This window comes from Apiospora phragmitis (assembly GCF_038363925.1).
Source record: "Apiospora phragmitis strain CBS 135458 chromosome Unknown utg000002l:1.0-5516284.0:1.0-5523493.0, whole genome shotgun sequence".
Classification (NCBI taxonomy): Eukaryota; Fungi; Ascomycota; class Sordariomycetes; order Amphisphaeriales; family Apiosporaceae; genus Apiospora; species Apiospora phragmitis.
In genome coordinates this window covers 4,727,916-4,740,870 of record NW_027117400.1, presented here as the reverse complement: position 1 = coordinate 4,740,870, position 12,955 = coordinate 4,727,916, and the positions used below count along the sequence as shown (strand labels likewise).

Sequence of the window (12,955 nt, the reverse complement as noted above, 5' to 3'; positions counted from 1 at the left end):
CATTTAACAGTCCTTGAGCCCTTTCCGCGCAAGAGCCCGGGTCTGAATAGTCTGGCTGAAGACCCCCCGTTCCAGCAATGTCCTGTATCCGGTGACACGGAACAGAGATGCGCACAACGACCAAATGGTATTGATTGCTGGACTCCCTCGATTCAGACGCTTTTGTAGTCTTCGCATCCCCCGCAGACGCGCCTCTCTAGTTTATATCTTCTTCGCACTCGTCGTCTGTGCCTTGTTGCTCTCCCTGAGCTGGGACGTGACTCCCTTCCCCTCCGTCCCATGGGGCTTGTTGGAACCTTGCGCCGGGCGCGAACATGCGGACTGTTTCCACGCACTATACCCACGCCGTTTTCCAGCCATTTCTCACCGTATGAGTAGTGATGGGGATGATGCAGTCAAACCGGTCTTCTCTCCGAGCCTGAAGCAAGTCATAACACCCGACGGCGCGGCCCCGAATACGCTCGGAAGGCGTCTCTTCCATGCCTTGTGGAGACGCTTCTGGATCCAAGTGTCACGGTTCCTCGACCGGACCGGGCTGACCTGGCGATGGAGGTACTCCAGAGATGCACATGATCACACTCTCTCCCGGCACCAGTGTAGGAAGGCGTTTCCCGGGCTGTTCGACGAGCTGCTCCGCGCAAAACAGGAGTATGAGAGATACCACATCAACCTGGACGATCTTGAAGCCATAGATATCAAGGACGGTCGTGTAAGAGTCGCCATTTTCAATAGACAGGTAAGTCAACCATCTGCTCCTGGCTTCAGCTACCGGCCTAGCTTTGAGATAGAGGACTGCTCACATGTTCAACCAACCTGAAGCTACATATCAGACAATCAAATTTGTTAGCGGAGGAGTCTCAGGTAGCTGCGGTTGCCACACTTCAGTCCATACAGGAAGCCATCAGTGCCGCCCCCCGGAATTCTATTCCGAACATTGAGTTCGTACTCGACGTTCGTGGCCAAGTAGCAGATGTTACCAAACCGGCGTGGGTCTTGGATAGAAGGGAACATGACGATAAAGTCTGGCTGACACCGTTCATTGGATCATTGGAGACTTCCAACACGACCTCCTCGGCGCAAGAAACCAAGCGGGACGAAAGCCAGGCGAAAGTCACTTTCAAGCCGCTGGGGCAGATGGCTGTCGAGATCGATAGCCAGGAATCGCAGGGCTCATCAGGGAATAAAGGAAGGCAAGGCGAGACGAAGGATGCCAGCGCCACAGATGATTGGGGTTCATTTCTTTTGACCAATAATTCTCGACCCGACATGTTCGCTCCCGATGTCTGCCGCCACAAGATTCTTGTCCACCCTGGTTCGCAGTCCACATTCAACAGGCTCGACTCACTGCTCTGCGCATCCGTCAACGTGATGCAGAATCCCAAGTGGATCCACCTCTACCACGGTCTGATGTACTCGAAGCCCAGGAGCGGGTCTCGGACATCGCTGCCGGAATTCCAGAACGTCATGTTGATCAATAACGCCGGGCCGGACTTGAAGAAGGGCACGCCAAGCTTCCTTCGAAATACCGAAGTCGCCAACACGATGGCCTCAAATGCTGTCGAAACGTTCCGCCGCCGTTACCTTACCGAGGCCTCGACGGCTTGCTACTGGAGGGAGTTAGTCCACACATACAGTGAGGTCAGCTACTCGCCCAAGGTCTACGACGAGATGGATTCGCGGAGGGGAGTGCCCTTGAAAAAATTCTTGTAAGTTGTCATGGCTGGCGAAATGGCCTGCCCATCAAGCTTTTCAGTACTCGTCAACTAATAAGTCATGTCAGAACGTCCAACGGGAGTAGATAATATGCCTATGTTAGATATTGAAGCGAAATGAAATAATCCTCGTTACTACCTTATCAAGCAATTGTATTGAAGGGGACTGTGAGGGCCACAAAGCAAACAGGACCTGTTCGCCAAGCAGACCGAAATGCTCTCATTTCACTGCTTGTGGTCAGCAATCAAAGGTGTCGAGGTTGAAACCAAAGGCGAAGCTGTAGCCGTATCATCACAAATTTGCTTTTTCCAGGTCACAAAGACGCATACACGATTGAGACATGAAAGAATGGCCCCGGAGTTTTGGCATGTGAAATCAGTGTTCCGTACTCCGTGCGGTAGCTTCCGTCATTCCGTCAGAAAGCAATATGACGTCGAGCCGACCCTCGATGAATACCTACCCGCCATTTTATCTACCAAACTGGGACAATTCTACCTACCAGCGATACGCATGGGATAGCAGGAAGTGCATACATAATGAACTATCAGTAATGGGAAACCATGAACCTCTTATCTGAAACCTGCAAATTCAATCTTATCGGCTACTTGAAGCTTCACTTTCCCGCGCACCCCTCGCCAATCACGATTGATGCAACTACGGCAACGTGGTGGATTCCTCGACGCTGACTTATGCTAAGTGCAGGTTAGCTGCTACGTAGTGAGGTAATTGGTGGATCGTCCAGATGGTCGGGCTGTCTCGGAGTTAAGACGACGCCCGAGAAGAAACTGAGTGTGAGGCTTTGGCTGAGTTTGCTAGTTGGCATTACGGCTGGACTTGATGTTATTACGAGATACTATAAGGGGAAATGTCTGCTATATGGCTTGCATGACAGTTTTGTCATGATCTATTACTCTGCAGCGGCAGCAACTTACCTAAGAGTTGATCACAAGCAACAAGCGTGTCCTGAAGCGATGGAGTTGAACGAATTGACTTTCAGAATCTTGACACGGTTGGCCGGAATTGACGGCCGCTGGTTGGTGGATGGGCTCAGCAAGTGGAGCACCCCCAGCCGCCAACCGCTTGGACAGTTAACTTAGTAGGAGAGTTTTCCGTATTAGCCCGAGGGAAAAATTGTGTCGGAGGTACCTTTGCCTTGCTCCAGCCGACAGATAATTTATCTGAAAGGGCCACACACCTGTTGCCAGTCTGGTCTTCAATTTCTTCCATCATCATCTCTAAAAGCCTCACCTTGCTTGCCCATTTGCGCATTCTTTGAACGATCTTCTCTCGAAGTCGTCCAGTCTGTCTCTCCACTCCGTCCCCTTAATTTTTATTCTTTTTCCTCTCCGCACCAAAAAACAATGGCCTCGTCCGCTCCCCCCTCCACCGGCTCGACCAAGCTCGATGCCGTCGTCGAGAAGGCCAAGGCCAACGCTCCCGGCGAGTTGAGCGGTCTCCAGCTCTACTCCAGATTCGCCCTGGCCGGCGCTGTCTGCTGTTCCGTCACCCACGGTGGTCTTACTCCCGTTGATGTGTATGTTTCACCTCGTTTTCTGTAATTGGCGCAGACCATGGCCGAGTAGTTATCACGGTCGCGGCGCTGCAATTCGCCCACCATGGAAGCAATTGGCCGTAAATCCAATTGTGCGCAACATCAATCATGACAAAAGGCTGACATGGACTCCTCCTCGATAGCGTCAAGACCCGTATCCAGCTCGACCCCCAGACCTACAACCGCGGTATGATCGGTGGTTTCCGCCAGGTCATCGCCAAGGAGGGTGCCGGTGCTCTGCTTACCGGTGCCGGTCCCACCTTCGCCGGTTACTTCCTCCAGGGTGCCTTCAAGTTCGGAGGTTACGAGTTCTTCAAGCAGCAGTCCATCAACGCCATTGGCTACGAGGCTGCTTCCAACAACCGCACTCTCGTCTACCTCGCCTCCGCTGGTGCCGCCGAGTTCTTTGCTGATATCGCCCTCTGCCCTCTTGAGGCTACCCGTATCCGTCTCGTCTCCGAGCCCACCTACGCCAATGGCCTCATTGGTGGTTTCTCCAAGATGCTGAAGAACGAGGGTGCCGGTGCTTTCTACGCCGGTTTCGGCCCCATCCTATTCAAGCAGTGAGTATCTGCCAGTCTTGGGATTTCAAAGAAGAACGTACGGCTAATGTGATGCCCCCAGGATCCCTTACACCATGTCCAAGTTCGTTGTCTTCGAGAAGGTCTCTGAGTTCGTCTTCAGCATCTGGCCCAAGAACTCTCTGTCCGACAGCATGCAGACCGTTGCCAACCTGGGCTCCGGTCTGATGGCCGGTTTCGCCGCTGCCCTTATCTCTCAGCCCGCCGACACCATGCTTTCCAAGATCAACAAGACCAAGGGCCTGCCCGGTGAGAGCACCACCAGCCGTCTGATCAAGATTGCCAAGGAGCTCGGTCTTAAGGGCTCTTTCACCGGTATCGGTGCCCGTCTTGTCATGGTTGGTACTCTTACTGCTGGTCAGTTTGCCATCTACGGTGACCTGAAGAAGGCTCTGGGTGCCACTGGCGGTGTTGAGATCGCCAAATAAGCGACCAAATCCGACGACGGGTGCAGACGGCGATTCACGATCCTGGAGGAGGACTTAATGACAAGGAAAAAGGTGGGCTCCGGCAAAAGGGCCGGGAAGGGCGATCCAAGGGACTGCTCGGCAATTGCAGCATAGATTCACACAGCCAGCTGCTTTTTCTCGTTTGTGTTTTCGTCGCATTTAGACAGGGCGGCACCGGACTGCAATTTTTGCGGACTCCTGCAAGTCATATTTTGTCTGGAGGGGCTCTCGAAGATTCTTGGACAGCATTCCGAGGATTCCAGCCGACGTCCTGAGAGGAGTCTATAGATGCATGAGTGTCATCAGGCATAGAGTTTAGACTCAATAAGACCATCTATAGACAGATAAAGACCCCAATACTTCCCCCATGGAGGTTGTACAATACATCTGGTTTTTCCCGCACTTCACAGCAATGTCTTCTTTCCCAACGTGTTCAATTCAGTATCTAGCTATGGAACAGCTTGATTGAGCGACGATTGATATCCTTACATCATAATCGTATGTTTCTAGTTAAATATGACGAGCATTCGGCAGCTTGTCGGCGATATGGGAGGTCGTCCGATCCCCAGATTCACCCCGCGGGCTCATGGCTATGTATCCACCTGTTTATCGGGCTGAATGAAGTAAAACCCTATGTCAGCTTGTGCTGAATTCTATTGTACGATTCAAACTCGCATCCATGCCGGTTGCACAGTGAGGCACCATGCTAACTTATCATTCAGCACGAAAATAATGGTCGGTCAACTTCCCTGGGACCCGAAGAAATATCTTCACCAGCTAGATGCACATGTAGGTATATAGGCAGTGTTGTTGTGTCCCGACCATGAGGGGCTGGCCCCTGTACCTATCACATCCCAGATGCCTTCATCCATTGCCTTGGCTACCTCATCTCACGGACCTCAACCACTCTTCTCTTATGTAACCTGGAGATTCTTGAATATTATCTCAGTCTCCGTTCTTTCTCGTCCATCTGATTTCCCCCCTTCGTATTTCACCCGCCATTTGGTGAAAGCTGCCTTTCCTTTGGCTTACAAAGCTCTCAATATCGTAGCTGCATCGCACCTAACTACGTTTCATTCTGGCACACGCCTGCCCTCGCAGCCAGCATTCTTCGCCATGTACTGTTAGTGAACCGAGCAAAAGAAGTCCATTAATCACCTGCAGAAGCTACCGTACTGGTCGTCACCAAACAGCCCCTCCCCCCACCCCGGATGACCGGATTGCGGAGGTTAGAGGTCTTTACGGATGGGGAAAAGGAGAAAGCATCGTGGACCTCCTCCGACATGTATCGATCCAGGACCAGACCCGGACCCCGCCATACGGGGTCCTTGTTGGACCAGTGATTAGCCTTCCAATATTGAAAGCCTCCAATCTAATATTGAGCCATGAGCAGTGAGGCTGGGATTGAGGCTTCATCGTGCTAGAATACCCAGAAAGTGGCTCGTCTAAATAGCCACTTTACCCGGGTTCACGGGGAACGGCTGTCCTGCTTCTACATCTGTGATACGGCCGGCATTTGTCTTTCAAGTGCCGCGAGTGTACGTACCTTATTTGCGATTGCATACCTATAATAGACCAAGTCAACATGACTGACATGAATTCAAAGGCTTGTCGATCAACCGCGGACGACTAACACAAGCCAAGACTCTCCACTCACCGATTATACATAATAATGGTTTCAGTCAAGCTCCTCTCCCTGGCCACGCTGGTAGGCGCGGCGGTGGCCCAGAACACCACGGCCCCCCTACGGTACATGCCCTTCGGCGACTCCATCACGGAGATCACCTGCTGGCGCGCCAAGCTGTGGGAGAAGCTGCAGGGCACGGATTGGGCGACGACCAACTTCGTCGGGTCGGGTAAGAACGAGAACGCCTGCCGCGACACCAAGTACGACCGTGATAATGAAGGTACGTGTTGCATCACCATCCGAAGAAACATCGAGGGACCAGCACACAAGGGGCCGTTTGCGGCGTAGTGTTTGGGTCGACTGATAAGCCAACGACTAACGGGGGAGTGGTATGGTTGCAGGCCACTCGGGGTTCCTCGCCATCAACATTGCGAACAGCAAGCAGCTGGTGGGCTGGCTGCAGAGAAACCCGGCCGACGTCATCACGATGCACCTGGGCACCAACGACATCGTGCAGCAGAACAAGCCCGTGGACCAGATCATCGCGGCGTTCTCTACCTTGGTCCAGGTGATGCGGGACAGCAACCCGAAGATGAAGATCGTCGTACGTTTCCTCCTCCTCCTCCTCCTCTCCTTGACGTCTTTCCACTCACCACTCGAACACGCGCAATCCAAAAAAAAAAAAACAGTAGGACTGACAAAACGCGGTCCGCTACATTCAGGTCGCCCAGATCATCCCGATGGGCATGGGCAACTACAACGGCAAAGTGCAGGCCCTGAACGCGGCCATCACGCCGTGGGCGGCGGGCAAGAACACGACCGCGAGCCCCATCTGGGTCGTCGACCAGTACACGGGCTACAGCGGGTCGGCCGACAACCGCGACGGCATCCACCCCAACGCCGGCGGCGACGACAAGATGGTCAGCGTCTGGTACCCTGCGCTCGTGAGCGCGTTCACGTCGGCCCGGGCGGACCAGGTCGCGGCGGCGGCGGCGGCGGCGGCGGCGGAGAGGCGGGAGATGCCGTTTATTGCTTGAGCGCAGGTGGCGGCGCAGTTTGGAATGGGGGGTTGGTTGGTTGGCTAGAACGTATGATTAGGGGTTGGAGTAAGATGAGTGGTTCATCCGGGACAAAAAGCAAATATGGGAGTTGACGAAGTAGTTCGGCTTGACATTGATCGTCGATATCAAGGAGTAGTAGTAATACTACTGTGGTTTTCTCCATGCTTACGCCCAACTTTTCACGTTGTCACTAGCCACTTGGGTGATTGGGTGAAACAGACACAGAGATACGAACGCCATGATATTTGATATGGCAAGCAAAAGCTCCTAGGATTCTCATTTGCAGAAGGCTTCGATTTCATCAGGAACGAGCCATCGAATAGCTGCCTTGTCGGCAGCCGGTAGGAAAGTGAAGGGCCGTAGTAACAGACGGCCCAGTCTAGAAGAGAGCAATCTAGTGCGAAGCAGAGCCGTGTTAATCAAGCGGAGGAAACAGTAATAACGGCGCCCTACTCATCCACGCACGAACAGATGTCAGGCCTCTCCTTTCGCTCCACCTCTCCACCCTTGACTCAGTACGGCGACTCCTCGCCGTTCTCGGGACACAGGAAGCCAGCACGGTTGTAACAGAACAGCTCAGAAAGCCGATATCAGCACCAATGATCAGTCCTGCACGCCCCACCCGCAGAGTTCACCCATTAGTACTTGTATAATTCTTTCTTCCAAGTCCGACGAGAACGTTCGGGATGGAAAACGGGGATGTAACTTACGGAAGTCGGCGGTGTAAGTACCCCCCAGTTCGCCGGGTTGCGTACACTCCATGCCGGTCGCTTTATTGTTGTTCTTGTAGTGATCGTCGGCGTACGTGAGTCTGCAGTTGGGGGCGTGGAGGCCGTCCAGGCCTTTGCCCAGGCGCTGGGGGTGGTATTGCGTGTCGGGGCCCAAGACATAGCATCTTTCTGCTTTGTCAGTCTTCATAAGCACCGACCAAGTGAAAACGGTAACATAGAGCACAGTCGAAGACAAGAGAAGAGAAGAAAGAAAGGAAAAAAGGCAAGGATGGATTGGATGGGTTTGGACTGCGTCTCAACGTCTGGGAACAGCTGATAACTCACTGATTGAGGTTCAGGTACGAGCATTGAGTCATCGTGGTATTTTTATACACACCCAGGCAATCGGACTTGAGGAAACCCGTCTCCGCTTTCTTCTTGGAAGGCACCAGCTCGAACGTTTGGCAATAGTTCAAGTAGTTTGCAGACACCAAAGCGGAGAAGAAGAGGAAGAGCAACGGGAGGAAGTTGATGCGAGGCATTGCGGGCAACGTGTGATCTCGTGCTGAGAAGGGTTTGCTGGATGGTCACCGAGAGATGCAAAGAATGGAGATGAGCGATCCTGTTGCTTTGATGCAGGGGTGTAGAGGGAAAGGTTCGCAAAGAGGAAAGGTTGGTAGGAAGGAAGTCCAAGACCTCAGTGGTCTCATTATAGCTTCATCAAGTGCAGACTTTATTGAATACAAGCCGCCTGGCTCTCCATCTCACATTATGTGTCAAGGTGAATCGCAGTATTCACATTCAGACGACAATGTAGCAAATTTAATAACCGCCTTAGCTCAGCGGCACATATTAATTAGATTTCAGAGATCATAACCCGTTGTGGCACCTCGGACTCCCCCAATCCCTCCTTTTTGATTAGAAGTAGAGAGCACTCGTATCATGATATGCATACCTACTAGGAAATAACAAGGACACTCAAGTGTTTAGGGGATCAAAAAGCCCAAACAAGTTTTGAAATATCAGCCGATTGACCTATGTTATTGCTTGGCATGTCATAATAGATTATAGGGGTACCATTCAAGCCTTGATTGAAAGGGTAATAACTATTAATGGAGACCTAACTAGATTTACGACCAGGCATCGAATTTGGCCATGTGTAGTTACTCCAAGGGCCCGGACTATATCGCTTGTTCTTTTCCTCGTCCTCCCACCTCATACAGACCTCAGTCGTGAGGCAGTAGATCCTCCTGCCATCCTCTGTCTTTGCGTCGAATGTGAAATTGTAGATGGCCTGCCTGCACTGTCAGCCGCCAACCTCGAAACTTGATAGACAAGGTGCATGCTTACCGGCGACCAGAGGATCATAGGCATAGCCAAGCCCATTGGACTTATCATTGCGTACCCTTTCTCGGGCGGACATGCTGTGTTGTCCTTCCTCCCGCCGAGCGGCTGCTCGAGCGGATTGAGGCGGCAGAAGTCGGATCGCCAGGTCACGCCCGGTCCCTCGTCGGGGTTTGCGCCGTACGCGTCGCAGTACGAACCACAGTTCCCCGTCACATTCATGGTGGCGTTAGGTGTGAATGTATCCTGGAACTCCCCTTCGATGTGTAACACGAACACATCATCGCTGTTTGCGACTTGGCGCGTTAGCAGGAGGTACTTGCTTCCATCGGTACAAATGACCTCAGAGATGGAACACCTAACATGTATACAGGCTGGCGCTCAACCACAACCGATGAGATCTGAAAAAGGTCGGTAGAGCGCGACTCGGGGCACAAGGTGAAAGGAGTTCCGCCCGGGATATTGGTCGTCGGAGCAAGGGGCGTTCCGCTGTTCATTGGCTTCTGAATTTGAAGCAGTGCTAAAGCCGTCGAAGCGTCTCCTACACTTAGAATATGCATACTGACTAAATGGACTCAGAATTGTTGTTTCTGGGGTTTGATGAAGTAAAGTTGGTTGGGACAGAAGCAGGAAAATGACGAGGGATGCTGTGGAAGCTGACTGACAGTTTGTCGCAGGAAAAGCACCCTAGCAGGGGTCACGTGCTCACTGACCCATTCCTTTTGTCTATATATAGCAGGAGGACACTTCTCTCTTTTGTACGTATTCTTACCTTCCTTTAGATAGCACTTTATGTATCATCTGTTGCTCTCGATCGTGCAACACAGTTGGCTCCGGGAAATTCCCACCTGAAACACAGCCTTCTTTTTGTACCGCCACACCCCTTGCTGCCGTCTTTATATGATTGGGAGAACTAGCGAAATAGCGAAATAACATACTATGGGGTTTTCTGGGGGTCTATTAATACGACTAAGCGCCCGCAAAACTCCCTATATAGAATTTACAACTACCATCCGGCGGATGATCGGGATCGAGGACTGGCCCGGGTAGGGCGACAAGGGCAGGCACCAGTTTCGGCAGGATCGGAACTAGGAGGTTCGGAGTAGTTGATACGTATAATCATCTCTACTGGTGTCATCGAGGGACATCTACAACCCAGGTACTGTATGAAACTTGGAGCAACGGATAGGGAAGTTTCAGGGTGTGTGGGAAATTCTATTGTAGGATTTACTTCTTATTTTTTGTCATTATGTAGCGTATATTGTGCGTTTGGCAGGTTCTGGGTATGGGGAGGTCTTCTTTTCGATTATTAGTTTTATATAAGGCGGCTTGATCACAGACTTTGCATGTATGTATGGATTATAGAGATATCTTGCAATCGAGATACAAAGTTGTTATTGTTGTATAGTTTAAAGTCAGGGAGGCATACTGCAGGGCAGTACGCCCCAAGCCTCCCAGGGGTCATGTGGACGTGCCGAGATATGTAGATATAATTAGTACTTACTTATTCAATAAAATCATGTTACCACCTGGACGCATTGGAAGTTCATAGTAGTGTACGGTACTACTACGTAATATAGGTACCCTTTTTCCTGATGATGGAACAGTCGTGACGAGGCATTACGGCCGGCTGAGGGACCTCATCGGGATACGAAGGGATAAGAAGGAGGAGAGTATCTTGTTTGGCGCATCCCTTTACATGTTGCCACCAGTGAGATACAGATGTCGGTCAGACTCAGTCATAACAGATTAGCTTGACAACCACGCCTTGCATCTTTATACCCGAGTGATTAAAACAAACAGAAACTGGGGACAGGCGCAGTGAGAGACTCTTCGAGAGCGAAAATGCTCCCTGGCAGGGCTCTTCCCAAGATAAGCCATAGATATCTCCAGATCTAGGAAACTTTAGCAAAAGCAGGACTAGTCCCTTGAGGTGGAACAACTTCTTTATCTTCTAAGCTTATTCCCCGTGAATGTTTTAAACTCGATGTGTAACGTACCCCACAAGTAAATTAAACACTTTCTATTAGAATAGCTAAAACTAAAGCTATTTATATTACTTTAAAAGAGGTATTACGTACCTACGCGTACGAACCCTTTTTTTATTTTATAAAGAAGGGTATAAGATATTCTTTATAACTCGTATTAAAAATAAAAATAAATAATATAATATAATAATATAATATAATATTAATATAATATAATAATATAATATAAAAATATAATAATATAATATAATAATATAATATAATGATATAATATAATAATATAATATAATAATATAATATTATTTAAACCTTTACTTATACGTATATATAAAAGCTTATTTAATATTAATTAATAATTATATAAAGTAATTATAAATTAATAAAAGTAAAGAAACGGTTCTACGCCTTTATCGATATAAAGGCGACCGTGCTAAGGAGCCCCGAGAATTTCCGCCCGTTAAAAATTTAAAGGAAGAGCCGAACTAAATTAACCGTACGAGGAGGAACCCTTTTTTTAAATATATATTATGAGGAAACTAGGTTTCGAATTATACGCGAAATTAATTAAACTATATATAATTATATATTTAAATAACTTTATTATACGATTTATAAAACGATAACCTTTATTAAAATAAAATTAATTACGGTTAGCAAATCGAGATTAAGCCCGGACGTATCGAATTTAAATAAACCGATAACCCTAGACCTTAAATTATTTACGTACGAAAAAGTATTTTAAAATACCGAGATCTTATTAATAATTTAAAAAAGAAACGTTAACCTCGCTTTTTAAAAACTTAAACCTTTAAACGTACTTTTTAAAAAAATAATACCCGAATTATTTATAAAATACCTTATATAATATTTCTTAAAATATTATATATTAAAAAAAAAACTTTCTTTTTAAAGTATTTAATATAAAGTTTAAAAATTAAACCGAATATTATTTCGATTAAATTAACCGTACGTTTTAAAAAGAGGTTTATTATTTCTTCGAAGGAAACGAAGTTAATATATTAATAAACGAATCTTTTAAAAGTAATCTCGCAAGTTTAATACTACCGGCCGCTCTTACTTACTAACGAGACTAACCGATAGAACCGACTTCGGAAACCTAAAAAGAGGATATTCTACACTTTTTCCGAAAATAAATAGTCGAATAACCGCCGCCTAAAAGAGAAACACCTAGTCTTTATACGAAGTAATCGTCCGCGATACCACGGGAAACTCTAGGCCCGACGTTTAACCCTAGATTTCTAAGTATTTAAACGTTATAAGATATCGTCCCTTTTCTTTTTCTAACTCCGGTACCCCCGGACTAGACCGTACGATTATTTAGTTTAACGTACGTTATAAAATACGATATCTTTTTAAGCCGAGCTATTTATAACGGTAAAATCGATTAAAATAAGGCCGTTACTTTTTTAAAAGTATAAAAAAAGAATAAAAAAACTATACCGGTAAGCCGTACGATATCTTTTATAATAAAGTATAGATATTTATTAAAATATATCGACGGTTAAATATATTAAAGGATTAGTATTATACGATCTTCTCGGACATTTTTTTTAATTATATAAAAGCATTTTATTTTAATTATATCGAACTTAAAAAAAATAAAAACGAAATATACTACTTTATAAACTCGTACTTTAATACGATAATAAACTATATATAATATTTTACGGATTAAACGATAACCTTTTTCGTATAAGTAAAAAATAAAAACGCCGAGAAATAATTTATCGAGGTTTTAAAAATCCTACTAAATAAGCTTTAACTCGTATAACGAGCCCTCGAAAAAGGATTTAAAAAAGAAATCGCTCTCTATACCTTAATTATATAAGCTTACCGAGAAGTTCCGAAACTTATACCGGCCCTTATTAATTAAAAGCTAAGCCAGCTAACGGTAATACGGTCACCTTAT

General features: G+C 47.7%; 5 protein-coding genes across 5 annotated transcripts; 3 read left to right on the top strand and 2 right to left on the bottom strand.

The window, feature by feature from the left end:
* Window positions 1-370: 370 nt before the first annotated feature.
* PG994_002230 (uncharacterized protein) lies at window positions 371-1,710 on the top strand (the record flags this gene model as incomplete). Its single annotated transcript, XM_066853639.1, has 2 exons — window positions 371-736; window positions 895-1,710. 2 exons carry the CDS (start codon window positions 371-373, stop codon window positions 1,708-1,710), a joined length of 1,182 nt encoding a protein of 393 aa, XP_066721780.1.
* Window positions 1,711-3,074: 1,364 nt separating this feature from the next.
* Window positions 3,075-4,274, top strand: PG994_002229 (mitochondrial carrier protein; the record flags this gene model as incomplete). The annotated part of the gene is made up of 3 exons (XM_066853638.1): window positions 3,075-3,247; window positions 3,409-3,828; window positions 3,890-4,274. The coding sequence occupies 3 exons, from the start codon at window positions 3,075-3,077 to the stop codon at window positions 4,272-4,274; spliced, it is 978 nt and encodes a 325-aa protein (XP_066721779.1).
* Window positions 4,275-5,967: 1,693 nt separating this feature from the next.
* PG994_002228 (uncharacterized protein) lies at window positions 5,968-6,959 on the top strand (the record flags this gene model as incomplete). Its single annotated transcript, XM_066853637.1, has 3 exons — window positions 5,968-6,202; window positions 6,324-6,526; window positions 6,645-6,959. The coding sequence occupies 3 exons, from the start codon at window positions 5,968-5,970 to the stop codon at window positions 6,957-6,959; spliced, it is 753 nt and encodes a 250-aa protein (XP_066721778.1).
* Window positions 6,960-7,259: 300 nt separating this feature from the next.
* PG994_002227 (uncharacterized protein) lies at window positions 7,260-8,235 on the bottom strand (the record flags this gene model as incomplete). Its single annotated transcript, XM_066853636.1, has 3 exons — window positions 7,260-7,432; window positions 7,694-7,878; window positions 8,039-8,235. 3 exons carry the CDS (start codon window positions 8,233-8,235, stop codon window positions 7,260-7,262), a joined length of 555 nt encoding a protein of 184 aa, XP_066721777.1.
* Window positions 8,236-8,813: 578 nt separating this feature from the next.
* PG994_002226 (uncharacterized protein) lies at window positions 8,814-9,259 on the bottom strand (the record flags this gene model as incomplete). Its single annotated transcript, XM_066853635.1, has 2 exons — window positions 8,814-8,987; window positions 9,044-9,259. 2 exons carry the CDS (start codon window positions 9,257-9,259, stop codon window positions 8,814-8,816), a joined length of 390 nt encoding a protein of 129 aa, XP_066721776.1.
* Between the last annotated feature and the right edge of the window lie 3,696 nt (window positions 9,260-12,955).